Genomic DNA, 16,047 nt, shown 5'->3' with positions numbered 1-16,047 from the left:
TCAAATCTATTAGTGACTACAACTCGGTTCTAATCAAAATTAGCTCACAATTAAAATTGTGTGGAGAAAAGGTCACTGAAGAAGATATGCTTGAAAAAACATTTACGACTTTTCATGCCTCGAATGTGCTCATGCGGCAACAATATCGAGAGCGTTGTTTCACTAAATATTCAGAATTGATCTCATGTCTTCTTGTGGCTGAATAAAATAATGAGCTATTATTGAAAAACCATCAATCTTGTCCTACTGGGTCTATGTCATTGCCTAAAGTCAATGCCATATCTGTTCAAACCCTTGGACATGGACAAATACGTGGATATGGACGAGGTCAAGGACGTGGTCACGATTGAGGTCGTGGTAAACACAATTCTTCTCATCGTAGTGGTTCTCAAAGTAAAAAGAACAACTTGAACCACCAGAAGTGGAATAATTCAGGGACACAACCTGAAAAGGGGATAGAACCACAAAGTAAACATGCTCATGAGAATAAGTGTCATAGATTTTGCATGAAAAGACATTGGTCACGTACTTGTCGTACTCCAAAACATTTTGTTGACCTTTATCAAGCCTTAATAAAAGCAAAAGGAAAAGAAGTTAAAATGAACTTCATTGATAGTGATGGCCCAGTAGATCTAACCCATTTAGATGTTTCAGATTTCTTTGAGAATCCTAATGGGAAAATTAACCATCTAATTGGTGATGGAAATGTTTGTTATGATTAAATGTTATGTTCTTATTTAGTTCTTTGCAAATATGTTTATTTTGTTATCATCTTTAAATACATTGTCTATTATTCATCTTTTATAGTTTATTTCATATTTTATTATTTCTTATTTAAATTCTTCTCTTTATTTATACTTGAAGATACATGAATCTTTCTCATACCTTGGTACATCATACGACATCCAATGTAGATGCATGTCTTGCAGATTGTGCCACAACACACACAATCCTTTGTGATAAAAAATACTTTTCCAACGTATCATTGGTTAAGTCTACTGTTAATACAATATAAGGTCCTGTAGACTTGATTCAAGGTTCAGGAAGAACAACTATTATTTTACCTAGAGGAACTAAAATCCACATTAATGATGCATTTTATTATGCTAAATCCAAGCGAAATCTTCTTAGTTTCAAGGATATTCGCCGAAATGGATATCACATTGAAACTATGAATGATGATAGTAATGAATACCTTCTCATTACTTCAATTATTTATGGGGAGAAACACATCTTGGAAAAGCTTCCTTCTTATTCTTGTGGATATATCAAACAATCATTAGACCCATTGAGTCATATGTTATTATAAACCAGAAGTTCTATAACTTAAAAACTTTTCAAACATTTCTTGATTATTGTATGTCGGTTGGTATTGATGTTGAATATCTTGTTGCTCATACCCATACTCAGAATGGATTAACTAAATCTCTAATTAAGCGTTTGCAATTGATTGCAAGACCATTACTCTTGAGAACAAAATTGCCTTTGTCTTCACGCTGCCACTTTAATTCGAATTCGCCCTACAACTAATCATGATTGTTCACCTTTACAACTTGTTTTAGGCTCCCAACCAAATGTTTCACATTTTCGTATTTTTGGTTGTGTTGTCTATGTTCCCATAGCTCTACCTTAATGTTCCAAGTTAGGACTTCAACGTTGACTTGGTATATATGTTGGTTTTAATTCTCCCTCCATTATCAGTTATCTTGAACTAGTCACATGTGATGTTTTTACTGCCCGCTTTGTAGATTGTCATTTTGATGAAAATGTTTTCTCGCCATTAGGGGGAGACAAGTCAAAAAAATGGTGAGACATTACATGGTATGTACTCTTCTTGTCTCATCTTGATCCTTGCACAAGACAATGTGAGTTAAAAGGTCAAAGGATTGTTCATTTGCAAGGACTTGCAAATCAATTACCTGATATTTTCACAGATATAAAGAAAGTAACAAAATCACACGTGCCAGCTATGAATGGCCCAACACATATTGATGTCCCTGAAGGACAATTGGAGAATGTCGTAGCAAATGAATCTAAGACACACCTAAAGCGTGGTAGACCTATTAACTCAAAGGATTTAATTCCTAGAAAAATAAAATGAACAACATAGTAAAAACTTGGTACTCCTGAAGAGTTCACAAATATGAAAGGGCCAAATGGCAAAACCCAACTTGACAAACAGTTAGCTCTTGAAGAGGTACAAATTGATCAAATACCGGTATCTAGAACTAAAGAGATCTTAATGAGTCACATGGGAGAAACAAAGGACCGTAGCGACATTATCATAGATAGTATATTCGCATTCCAAGTGGCTATGGACATCATAAGAAATGATGAATATCAAAAACCACAAACTATGAACAAATGTTGAAAAATGAATGATTGGTCAAAATGGAAAGAAGCAATCCAAATAGAGTTAAACTCATTAACAAAACGAGAGGTATTTGGTCCTGTAGTTCAAACACCTAGAAACATAAAGCCTGTTGGATATAAATGGGTCTTTGTGGAAAAACGAAATGAGAATGATGAAATCATAAGATATAAAGCACAACTTGTTACTCAAGGTTTCTCTCAAATACCTAGTATAGACTATGACGAAATTTATTCCCCTATAATGGATGCAATCACACTTCGATACTTGATAAGTTTAACAGTTTCTGAAGGATTAGATATGTGTCTTATGGATGTTGTTACAACCTATCTATATGGGTCTATAGATATTGACATATATATGAAATCCCTCAAGGATTTAAATTGCTTGAAACAACTAATCCAAAACCTCGAAACATGTACTCAATCAAACTACAAAGATATTTGTACGGATTAAAACAATCTGGACGTATATGGTATAATCATTTGAGTGAGTATTTGTTAAAAGAAGGATATGTGAATAATTCAATTTGCCCATGTGTTTTTATCAAGAAATCAAAATTTGGGTTTACAATAATTGCAGTGTATGTGAATGATTTAAACCTTATAGGAACTCTTAAAGAGCTCACAAAAGCAGCCAATTATTTAAAGAAGGAATTTGAAATGTAATACTTAGGGAAAACAAGATATTGCCTCGGCCTACAAATTGAGCATTGTTCAAATGATATATTAGTCCATCAATCGACATATATAGAGAAAGTATTAAAACGATTTTATATGGACAAATCACATCCAGTCAATTCCCCTATGGTTGTTTGTTCACTTGAAGTGAACAAAGACACATTTCGTCCTAAAGAAGAAAATGAAGAATTTCTTGGTCCGGAAGTACCATATCTTAGTGCAATCGATGCACTAATATATCTTGCAAATTGTACTATACCAGACATAGCATCCTCTGTCAACTTACTAGCAAGATATAGTTCCGCCCCAACTAAAAGACATTGGAATGGGATTAAACATATACTGTGATACCTTCATGGAACAAGTGACATGAGTTTATATTATTCAAAATAATCAAAATCACAATTGATTGGGTATGCAGATGCAGGATATCTTTCAGATCCTTATAAAGCTCGATCTCAAATAGGATATGTCTTTAGTTATGGTGGAACGACAATATCTTGGGGATCAGTCAAACAAACAATGGTAACCACATCTTCAAATCATTTAGAAATTCTTGCAATTCATGAAGCAAGTCGTGAATGTGTATGACTAAGGTCAATGATCCAACATATACAAGAAATATGTGGACTACCTTCCATCAGAGACAATGCAATTGTGTTACATGAAGATAATACTACTTGAATTGCACAAATTAAAGGAAGATTCATAAAAGGTGATAGAACTAAGCATATCTCCCATAAATTCTTCTATACTCGTGAGCTCCAAAAGAAAGATGAGATTAATGTTCAACAAATTCGATCATACAATAATCTAGCAGATCTATTCACAAAGGTGTTACTTTTGACCACATTGGAAAAGTTAAGGTATGACATTGGAATACGAAGATTGAGAGATCTACCATTTGAAATGTTAAAGAAATTGTAATCATATTTACACGAGGGGGAGAATGTTAATATAGATATATTGCATTCTTTTTTTCCTTTGTCTCACTGAGTTTTACTAACAAGGTTTTTAATGAGGCAGTTACCATATCCTTATGATCATCCAAGGGGGAATATTAGAAAATATGATAATTTATTGGATTATGAGAATTTGTGGATGATCATCCATATTGATGTATATTTCTTTATAACTCCCTATAAAAGGGAGATACCTATAATAAAAATCTATTTTATTCTCTTTCTACATTCTAATTTTTCTTTCTTGTTTTCTTCTTTTTTCATTTTATAATTTTACAACAAAAATAAATTTTTTAAAAATATTTTTATTAAAAATGCTTTTGCTAAACATATTCTAAAACTTGTTTTGACAATTTTTTGGAAATCAAAATAGAGAATCACTTGCGGGGCACTCACTTGATACGAGATTCTTTGACAAATTAATTTTCCGTTATACAGTATAATATCCAAGTACACTGAAAGTGTTTTTTAAAATTTATGTCCCAGAAGTGATTCTCTTTCAAACTAAAACCTATCGACGAAAATCACTCCAAAAAGGGTCATGGCGCACTTGTTTGCCCTTGCTCAGCCATGTAAATTCATAATCCATGGACCCACCAAATTTTGTATGATCTTATCTTGGATGGTACTTGGATATTTTTTTTTGAGTGTTGACGCTGCCATTTCTAATGTTTGTGCCCCAGTTACTATTTTCTTTCTTTAGAGGTGTTCACATTTGGATTCATCACTATCACATTAAAGCTCTTATTCTTGATATTTTCTTCAATTATTTGTCCATATTGCCTTCACCAATTATTCCTCATGATTGTGGAATCATGGATGTCACTCATTTTCTTTTTTCTTTTTCAATTTTTAGTAAGTACAAGTTTTATTCAAACCACAAACAAAACGTCGGCACTAACACATTAAAGGCATCTTCCACTTGTGTACTAAAATTTTTTTATTTTGTTTTAAATTTCTTTGACATTAAATAAAAGAAATATTAGTTATTTGATCTTAATATATCATTTAAAATGATAAGATTCCAAGGTAAAACATTATTGTAGAAGACTTTGAACTTTTAGTTGTAGATATCTAGTGTGATTTATTTGATTAAAATTTTAAAACTATCAAAAAGATTTCAAATATAAAATTTAAGCCCATGTCAATGCGACTACGCGTGATTCATATTTTTCTTAAATATTAACAATAGTAACAGTATGTTTATTACTAGTAAAATTACATTGACATCCTTGAGATATCTAACAATTACACTTTAATCCCTTAAATTTATGAAATTATATTGATATATCCTATCACAAATGATCCCTCGATGAATGTCGAAAACTTTTACAACAACTTATTTTTATAACTCTTTAACTTTTCCGATTTGATGAAGTCATTGAATCAACATGCTACCATGATTACAAATGTTTGATCCTCCTGTGTTCCTCAAATTCCACTTGTACAACCGAATCCAAATTCTCTACAACAATACTAATCAATTTAAAATTATCTTCCGACCGAGGAGTTGTCGCATTTCTTAATTCTTACACATCCTTGAGCGGCCTTGATTCCGAAGACAGATTTAACCCAAACTGTTGGCATTTTCTAATTATTGAGGATCCAATCAAAATAAGTGAATCCAATGTCTTTTCGAGAAAAGGGCACCCTAAATACAAAGGACCATTAATGATTGTAGAGACCAGCCAGAGTCCAGCAGACCACATGGCATTAGGAGGTGGGCATGGGGGGGACTACTTCTCTACGTGTCATCATGTTAATGTCATAAATATCATTTACTAATATTCAAATTAAAAGGCCCAACCTTTGGGGTTCATAATGATTGACCGCCGCTGAGGAAATGCTTTAGGAGGACATGACCCCCACCCACTTTGACTCACTAGTCGTCTTGATAATTAACCCTATTGAAAGTGACATATCTATGCATATCTTACACTACACTCTTTGTAAAATCAATCAAATTGGGTCTACATCTCCTATGCAAACATTTTTAATTACTTTAGAGAGATTTGACCATGGTATCGTCTATCCAAAAAGTTATCATTACCAAAGGAATGTAATATATTTGAATCCCATATATATTGAAAAACTTGAAAGCCGAAATATCCGGATTCCTCAAAGCCCAAATCTCAGATGTGTCACATGTACATTAGTTTGTATTTACTTTATAATTTCAACAATGCTTTAATGTCATTATTTTATACTTTATACATATTTTTATTATTTTATAATTTTGATTTATTTATTTGTACCCTACTTTCATTTATTTTTATTTTTATTTAATGAATGATTAAAGTTATGTTTGATTTTTGAAAAGTATTAAAAAAAAACATTATATAAAATAAAAATTAGTTAAAAAATTATATTTTTTAAAATTATTTAATTATTATATAGATGAGTTAAAATAAATGAAATGAATTTAAAATAATTTATTAACTTTAAATTCTTTTTTTTTTTCTCAGATTTTTCAACACCAAATATATCCTAAACGTCGTACATGAAATCCATACCATATATTTTTCCTACTTTTAAGGCATTCATGGGATTGTATAAGATCTAAGTGGGATATGTAAGGTACGTTAGTTTTGGACAGCTCAACCTTTGGTCCATTACAACTAAAAGTGCTGCTTCTGTGGAGATCCGTCACATGCGTCTTCAATATTTTTATTTGGGACCATGTTCTAGATAAGCTACTCGCTCATCAATCAACCAAGAGACAGTAAGATTTTGGTAATACTACATTTTCTATAAACCAAACAATGCTTTGCTTTAATTTAATAATCTATGGAAAACACTAGAATGTTGGGTCAAGGCCCGACCCATTTCATTTAAAAATTAATCAGTCCTCCTAAAGGGTGTCGTGTTTGAGGTCACGTTACCTACCTGCCTTGGGACTTGACTATACAATGGCTTTTACTATCTTAATACTATCTGGAATGAGATCTAACCATTTTAGGATCCACTTACATAGATAAATCGCAGATTTCATTTCAAATTAGTCCAAGTTTGGAGCCATGCCCAAGAAAGAAAAGTAATGGTGCATTGTTGTATATTTGGAGGAGATATTTTGGTTCTAACTCATGGCCCTTTTCGAGATGAGCAAGCACATGCAAGGCCAATTCATTATGATTTTAATCATAAGCCAATTGTGTGAAAAAACAGAGAAAAAAAAAATTGAAGAGACTGAGCATGTGAGCAGTGAACCCTGGATCTTCACTGGTAGGATGGTGCCACGTATGTGCCGACATGGACTCAGAGTCCACGAGTCTTCATCAGACATGGGTCCACTCTCAATCATGTGCATTTACTTCTGAGGAGATTTCAGAGAGAAACTTGACAGAAAAGGAAGAAAAAGAGAGAAAGAGGTGTACATTGATCCAAGTCGATCTCCATAACAGCAATTTCATTTCATTTGGTTCTCGTTTCTCCAAGTCTCTCCTTCCCTTATCTCTCTCTCTCACTCATGTCTACACTATTCATCAGTACTGTGTAAATATCTTTCAGCAAGTACCGAGAGACGTGTTCTTCTCTCAAGCATATACTCTCAATCCCCACCTTTCAATCATTGATGCCTTTCCTTCAGTATAAATATCACACCCCTCATCCAACCTTCCTGCTGGAGCACAGCTCTCCTCTTTCTCTCAACCCAACTCCATTCAGCTCAGGCTTCTCAGCTCATAGCCTTTCTTTCCGGCATTTCACTTACAGATATTTTCATATTCTTTTTCCCACTAAACTAAGTGTAGAACCATTAGCGCAACATTTACAGGTGGTGGTGCATTGGTGTTTGAAGGAAGAGATGGTGGAGAGTGATACTAAGGTCAGTTGCAATATTTTTCCATTCTAGTGCTCTTTCCTATGATGGAATTGTTGTTTATGGGCATGCCCATCTCATTCTAGTAAGCATATTCTAGCTAGTTCTATACGGCATATCTTTATGGTATTCAAGAATAAAATTATGTCTCCACCTGATTTTCTATCTGAGGTCCCAAGAAAACCAGCAGTAGCTCTCAGAGATAATAAAAAATATTATTGCCTTCAGATTTTAATACATTGAATGGTGATGTCATGCCCACGAAAGTTGATATACCTTCCACGAAAAAGAGACCGAAATGTCACCGTCTATCGGATAATTAATGTATAGAAAGGGTTTTACCAGAATAACTTCCAAACAGGCATTAGAGCCATATAATGATATATATATATATACCAGATCCATTAATTAAGCTTACAGTCACACAAAATAATACCATCCACGTGCATGATGTGTGGCTTTTGACTGGGTTGGATTTTGGAGCAGTACAAAGCGGCTGGTGGGTCGCTCAGACTGATCAGTGTGAAAGATGTGTTGAGATGACCTTACTAGTGAATTTTTCAAGTGCTTTTGAAAAGCAAAAACAAAAAACCAAAAAGCAAAGGGAGGGCTTTCATACAAGGTCCAAATGGGGCACACGTTGGTGATGAAATTTGAGAAACGTGGGGATCCAGAATAAAGGACAATATATAGCTTACTTTTCAAGGTTTCTGTTTGTACGAATTACTTGAGTTCCATCCCATGGAAAACATTTGAGGTCTTGGGGTAATCCTTATAGTCGTGGTTGTGGGTGTGGACATGTCACATTTGGCTTAGCTGAGAGCCTGAGACCACTCCTCTAGATTTTTGACTAATGGTGTGTGGTTTTCATCTTCACATGGCCGACATGTTAAAAGGGCCACTCCCTAATCAGCTTGTGGCGTTTTTAGGTATGGGCCTCCTGAAATAAATTTATAATTTTTTAATTCTTTGATACATGTCTAGTTTTGTATTTTTTTTTTTTTTTTTAGAAAAAAAAAAAACCCATGGACTATCCTCTTCTCCTTTCAAAATAAAAATAAATCATGTGGATAGGTATGGAATCCACGTAAAAGGGTTCAACACAAACATCTTTAAAAATTGCTTTTGATCTTCAAACAACACTTGCAAACACATATCAAGGTAAAAATCGTTTCACTCTATATATTTATTGGAAGTTTTCAATATTTATTGTGTCCTATAGTGAGGAGGTTCAACTTTCAATATCCTATCAATGTGGTTATAATCTTGTTGTGTGAGAATCTTGAAGATGATTGGAGATCAAGGGATATATATGAGATGAAAAGTCAGTGGTACGTTCCAAAGAGTAGTACTTCACAAGAGGGTTAGATTGTGGCCCTAATTTTTCTGCACTCCTTTCGTACAATCAGAGCATGCAAAACAAAAATACATGGATGGGATGTGGGGTGCAACAACCTCATCCCCAAAAATCCAAAATCCAAAATCCAAAAAGCTTTTTTTTTAAAAAAAAAAAGAGGGGAAATATGCTTCTATGCAACAAGACATGCAAGCACCTGCATCTCCAAAGAACAATGGAGCTGAAATATCAAATATGGCTCTGACGTTTTCATCGAAGACAGAAACAAATAAGAAAACAAGACGTTGCTTCTTTGCCTACTGCTTATTCAAAATAAACCACATCATCTTCTTCTTCTTTTCTTTTCTTTCATCAGCTGCCTTTCAGCATGGACTCGGACCCACCATTTGAAGAAACCTACAAGACCCTCTTCGAGAACTCCATCGAAGAGTCTAAAATCAACAGGGCCAACCAGATTCTCATCACCTGTGAGGAATGCGAGCTCCCACTCATCGATATCGGGCGGCTGAGTATGGGGGAATTGGAGAGGGAGGAGTGCAAGAAAGAGATAGCTCGAGCTTCACAGGAGTGGGGTTTCTTTCAGGTGATTAATCATGGAGTTTCATCGGAAATTTTGGAGGATATGAGGAGTAAGCAAATGCAAGTCTTCAAACAGCCCTTTCGCTTGAAGACCAACCACCAGTACTTGAATCTCTCGGCCGGTTGCTACCGATGGGGGACCCCCACAGCCACATGCCTCAGCCAGTTATCGTGGTCCGAAGCCTTCCATATTCCCCTCATGGATATCTCCTCTTCCGGTGGCCTCCCCACCACCCTCAGGTACTTACTACCTGAAAAGTATATACCAACTCAATTTGCTTCTTTTGTTAAATTCTGTGAGATATGATATGAAGATGCTATACATTGCATTAGTTACTCTTACTATTATGACTTTTTCTTAATGATTTTTTTTTTCCATAAAAAATAAATCTAGATCGATTTTTCTTGGAAAGTAGTCCGAAAACAACATTTTTCACCTCATATTAAAAGATGATTATAGATTTAGAATGAAAATGAAATATAAATATTATTTTTTTTCTGTTATTTCCTATCCATTGAAACAAGTTGGAGGGGGAAAGATATTTTGGTGGGCCAAGAAAAGAAATGGTGAGAATAGGGCTAAGTATCAATGGCGTTTTAAACATATTATTGGATGCTATAATGTCCACGTAACTTTAACTATTCTCATAGTTTTAATTTTATCCACGATGGGTGACAGATAAGACCCAGATGAGACCCTTGTGATGTAGGAAGGAGGCTAATCTCTCCTCTCAGGGCCTTTAAAGTTGGTGGCACTTCTAATTTTCTTGGTTTATTTTGTAAAAGTTTTTTCCAGCTAAGGCCCCATTTCTAATGGGTGATGGAGCTTGAAATTAAATCCAGCCCTAGGTTATTTTGTAAGTAACCTTCTTTTTGCCCCACTGCTATAAATTTTTTGTTCCACCCTTGTTTCTAATTTCAGTCCGTGGAGATATGAATGTTCAATATACAAGGAAAGCCCATATGAGATTGAAAAAGAACGTTCAAAAAGCAACAGCATCAATTATTCAATTCCATTAGCCTGCCTTCAAAATTTCTCCTTTTCACACTTGTCTCCTAGGAAAGTAGCTAGTTTCCCATTAGTTCAGACTGTTGTGGGTTGGTTGATTCCTTTGTCCAAAGTTGAAGACAATTATTCACCACATACTTGAGGGGTGAGCTATTGGTAAGTTCACATGTTCAAGCAGTATAGCTGCAAGTCTCAGCACAATTGTACTGAAGACTGTCTTAAAAGAAAAAGGCTTTCTTTTTGTAGTGTGTCCAAGTTTCTGGTACACTGACCAGAACTTCTCAAATCAAATCATGTACGTGCACATGCTTGCATGCATGGTTAGTCCTACTCTCAGTCCATCCTCTCTCTCTCTCTCTCTCTGTGGTAATGAGCTGGAATCTACCGAAAAAGTCTGACTGATTACTCGGACTTGACGTGCCCTCATCCTGAAATGGGTCCCTTCTAGGAAGAAGGTGATCATGATGATTTGATGCCAATTCGGCAGATGATGAAGTCCGCCCACCTCCCAATAGATGGGAGACCTTTTGTGATCTCTTCACAAGTGGGGCTCGGTATTAACTAGTTTACCCATTATCGTTGGTGTAGTTAAGATAAGTTAGTCTTGTTCTACTAGTGGAGGAAGGCTGATGATGACTCTGATTTATGATCTCTCTAGAGTTTGATGTTTTTTGCTTTTTTTCCTTTTTTCCATTGTTCATGCACTTTCATTTAGCCGCCCAAAGAACATGGTCATCGGTCAACATCTTCTCATCATGATTGGGTTCATTTTGAAAATCTAGCTATAGGTTCAAGTTGATTTCTTTTGCTATCAACTAGGCTGGCCTTAATTTATGGCCCTATGGGCTGCTGTTGAGTTCATTCATCCATTTGCTTGCAAAGTGTGATTTCTTTTGTTGCATGGGACCAGCTCCACAATGGGACAATTTGCTGCAACAGTTTCAGATCTGGCCCAAAGATTAGTTGAAATTTTAGCAGAGGAAATGGGCCATAAATCAACATTCTTCAAAGAAAAATGTCTCCCAAGCACATGCTACATTCGAATGAACCGATACCCACCATGCCCAACCTCTCAGATCTTTGGGTTGATGCCACACACTGACAGTGACTTCCTCACAATACTGCACCAAGACCAGGTTGGAGGATTGCAGTTAGTCAAAGATGGGAGGTGGATCGCAGTTAAACCCAACCCAGAAGCTCTCATCATCAACATTGGCGACTTGTTTCAGGTAATTTCAAATGTCAATCCCACAATCTCAACCTGGGCTTTCTCTCATGCTTGGTGCTGAGCATTTCCATGTGTGCAGGCTTGGAGCAATGGTGTTTATAAGAGTGTTCAACACAGGGTTGTGACTAACCAGAAAGTGGAAAGGTTCTCTACTGCTTACTTCTTATGTCCTTCATATGATGCTGTGATAGAGAGCTGTGTGGAGCCTTTGCTGTATCGAAAATTTAGCTTTAGAGAATTCAGACAGCAGGTTCAAGAGGATGTTCAGAAACTGGGTTACAAAGTTGGTCTCCCAAGGTTTCTTGTATAAAGCTCCATTCCCACAAAATCTCAGTACCACTGCCGATGTCTATACTTCAATTAGGTTTTGTTTTGAATGCCAAAGCAACTAAGGGTATAGTTTAAGTATAATTGAAAATTTTAGAAAGATGATAAATAGAAGATTTAGGAGGTTTGGAAGTAGGCTAAGCTCTCTTTTGCTCGACTACAGTTGTGAAATATATCTATATTTTGGTTGTTTGGAGATTACTACTATATCCATCAGAAGATATTCACAAATCCTCCCAGAGTGGAATTGTATTAATCTCCATATTTTGTCATTCTATTATCAAGAGGGGAGCAAGAAAAAATGTTTTGATTCTTAGTACTTCCTTAGGTGCAATTGATCGAAAAACAATAATTCAAAAAATAAATAAATCATTATTTTTAAATTAGTAACCCGGTTTTAATAGCATTAAGAGTACGTTTGCCTCTTCCATGTCGTTTTAATGGAAGTGTTTTTTCTAAACTTGTCTTTAAAAGAATTTCCTCTCATGTGTTTCTCTAAAAAACCAAAAAAAAAAAATTATAAATGAATTTTTATTTTTTTAAATGTTTTCTAAATTTCGTGACATCTTTAATTTTTCTTCAAAAATACTTTCAAAGTCTTAAAATGCCTTTAAAAAAACGCTTCAAACAAATTCTAATTTCAATATACCAAAGTGGTTATAATATACTATATTTAGTTTTGGAAAATTTTAGGGAAATATAATAATTTTAAAAGTAATTTAAGATATATCGGTGAATTGGCAAAAAAAAAAAAAAAAAAATCAAATAGAATAAATTTTTATCATATTTAGATTAAAAATAGTTAGAAAATTTTATATTACTTAATAATATAATTTTTATATATAAAATAAATAAAACAAAATAAAAAATATAGGTAAAAATAATTTATTAATTCCTAAACGTTGGAATTAAAGCATTGGCAAAAAAAAGAATCTATTTAGAAAATGTTTTTTTTAAATGATTCTAAAAGACAAATTTTTAGAAGAGTTTGGGAAAAATGTTGTATAATGTTAAGACAATTTTTTTTTTGTGCTTATTTTAAATGTTTTTAACCTATTTTTTATATATTTAAAATAACTTTTATATGTATTACTTTATTTTTAATCATTTTATATTTATATAGTTTTTTTTTAATATTTCTTAAAAAAATGAAAATAATTAAAAAATATTATTTGAAAAAATATTTTTTTTCATTTTTAAAAATAAAATACTATTTTCTATCTTGTGATTGTCAATTATGTTTTTTTTTTTTTTGTTTTTTTGTTCTAGTAATAGAGAACTGTAAGGGAAAACATTTACCATAAAAGACCTAGACTTTTTTTCCCTGCAAACAAACAAAATTTTCCTGGAAACATGGAAAGTGAAAAAGGATTTTTTTTTTTTTAAAAAAAATCTTTTACTAAGCAAAACAGTCATTAGCAAGTCAAATAACTAGGAAATAGTCAAAGTAACCCTCCTTTTAATTTTGTTGAGAAATGATCCTCTTAGAACACTTAACCCTTTATTTTTCCTATTTGCATTCAAAAATGTCATATTTCCTTTTATTTTATTCATTCTATAACACATTTATTTCTTGTATTTACATTTTTTTTTCTCATTCATAATTATTTTGTATCTCTCAAACAACTCTTTAAACGGAGATTAAATTCTCAATCATAATAGTAGATTAAGTTCTCAGTCATCATAATAGTAATGTGAGTCGTTTACCAATAATTTAATTATGGTTAAGTTTTCATAGATATAAACTCTATTATTGTTAAGTTCAATGTTAAGTTTTATATTTTAGATCATATTCATATTTTAGAAATTTAAATAAAATTATAAATAAATAAAAAACAAAAAGCAAGAAACAAAATCCCAACACCAAAATCTTAACATAAATCATATGCAAAACAATTTTAAAAAAAATGCAAAAAGCCTCAACAAGAAATACTAGTAAAATTACAAATCGTTTTTCACTTTTTTATTTTCTGAAATACCCTTATCAATATTAATAATCAACTTAAATGATAATTTAATCTTTTCAAAATAATTTAATCTTTTCATTTTATTACCGTTTTAATTATTTGACATAACGCATATCATTATTAAAATTATCATCACAAAACTAAAAGTTAATTCAAAATTTAATACTTTTCATACTCATAATCAACTTAAATGAGAATTTAATCTTTTCATTTTCTTAGGGTTAGTATAAGTCATTCCTAAAATTGACATCACAAGCCTAAAAGATAATGAAAATTTTAATATTTTCATTTGCCTCAATTTTTATTTCATTAACTATTTTAATAGGAAAGTAATTTAAAGTTTTAATTACTTGAACAACAGAAATTTGTATGTTCATAACTTTATTTTGATTTTATATTCAAATTCAATGCTTTATTTTAATTTTATATTCAAATTCAATCTTGAAAACTGCTCTCAAGAAACTATAAAAGAAAAGGTTAATGTTTGTGGGAAACCTCTTAAACTAGACATTCATCTTCAACGCTTCCTCCAACATAACTACTTCATCTTTCATCCTATTTGACAAAGCGTCATATGATCCACTAATACGATGTTTATTAATTTCAACCATTGATTTTAGTTTATTTATAATATGTATGTAAAAAAGTTTGGTTATAGTAGGAGATCATCGTAGAGTGTTTTTCGATTTTGAATTTAGAATTAAGATGAAAAACAGTTAAGATTTGTTTGAAACTCTCCCATAAATCAAGTTTTCTTTTTCTTAATAAAAAATTTATTGTATTTTAAATCTAAGAAAATAAATGCTAATCTTAAATGAGAAAAACACCCAAGAGAAGGGTGAATTGGGTTTTTCAATTTTTTTTTCAACACAACAAATTCAAGCATAATGGAAGCAAATATAAAAAGATAAGAGTTAGAGAAATCAAACTCAGATTTTATAGTGATTCGACACTTCCTTGCCTACGTCCACTCTCCTCAAGCTCCTAATCGAGTGAGGGTTCCACTAACTTGAAGCTTCATTCAAGCTTCTAATCTCCTTTACACTTGGATTTGATCAGCTCCAATGAGTTCTTACACAATCTCTTCAAAATTCAACTCACTTGAAGACTTTAATACTCAATTTTACAATAATGAATCCCTCAACTTAGCTCAATGATAGCTCAAATACAAATCAAAGATAGGATGAATCACAAAGGTGCACTAAAGGATATGCAAATGAAGATTTAATGCACCAAGAAAGAAATAAGAGCTTTTAAGGCAAAAACAAGTGGGTAAACAAATAAATGCAAGTATTCTCTATATCATGAATGAAGTGGAGCTCTCAATTTATAGGTTTCTAATCTCGAGAATCAAAAAAAACAAAAAAACAGCCTCAACTAGTCGAGCTGGGGGTCAACCAGATCACTACCCGTTAGAGCATTTAATGATTTGGCAGGTTACCATTGCTTCAACCGGGCCTCAACCGGAGGTCGATCGGGAAGGAGGATACCTCGACTGGGAAGGGAAGACTATTGGAAGAGAGAGAATGTCTTTTAAGGCAAAAGGAACCGATCGATCGGTACCTTGACCGGTTGAGCCGGTTGGCCTAGTGCCTCAATCGATTCAATATTTTGGCCCCGAAAACCTATATTTTTCTATTCTTTTTTCTTTTAACACTTAGGCAAGGTCTTTAGTTAATTTAATATGCCAATTTTGAAACATTTTGCCTAAGGTATATTTGATAAAATTGGGGTTTTAATAAAACTTTAA

General features: G+C 33.1%; 1 protein-coding gene across 1 annotated transcript; it reads left to right on the top strand.

Moving 5' to 3' along the window:
• The first annotated feature begins 7,443 nt into the window (after nucleotides 1-7,443).
• LOC100245189 (gibberellin 2-beta-dioxygenase 8) lies at nucleotides 7,444-12,602 on the top strand. The gene is made up of 4 exons (XM_002268137.4): nucleotides 7,444-7,836; nucleotides 9,543-10,006; nucleotides 11,686-12,004; nucleotides 12,083-12,602. The coding sequence occupies exons 1-4, from the start codon at nucleotides 7,585-7,587 to the stop codon at nucleotides 12,311-12,313; spliced, it is 1,266 nt and encodes a 421-aa protein (XP_002268173.2). The 5' UTR covers nucleotides 7,444-7,584; the 3' UTR covers nucleotides 12,314-12,602.
• Nucleotides 12,603-16,047: the final 3,445 nt, after the last annotated feature.

This window comes from Vitis vinifera, chromosome 10 (assembly GCF_030704535.1).
Source record: "Vitis vinifera cultivar Pinot Noir 40024 chromosome 10, ASM3070453v1".
Classification (NCBI taxonomy): domain Eukaryota; kingdom Viridiplantae; phylum Streptophyta; class Magnoliopsida; order Vitales; family Vitaceae; genus Vitis; species Vitis vinifera.
This window is presented reverse-complemented; position numbering and strand designations above follow the sequence as displayed.

Excerpts from the sequence above, each read along its gene's own strand:
- LOC100245189 (XM_002268137.4), top strand. The coding sequence starts at position 7,585 with ATGCCTTTCCTTCAGTATAAATATCACACCCCTCATCCAACCTTCCTG. Across the intron at positions 10,007-11,685 it reads GGCCTCCCCACCACCCTCAG|CTCCACAATGGGACAATTTG; the intron begins GTACTTACTACC and ends GCATGGGACCAG. Across the intron at positions 12,005-12,082 it reads ACATTGGCGACTTGTTTCAG|GCTTGGAGCAATGGTGTTTA; the intron begins GTAATTTCAAAT and ends CCATGTGTGCAG.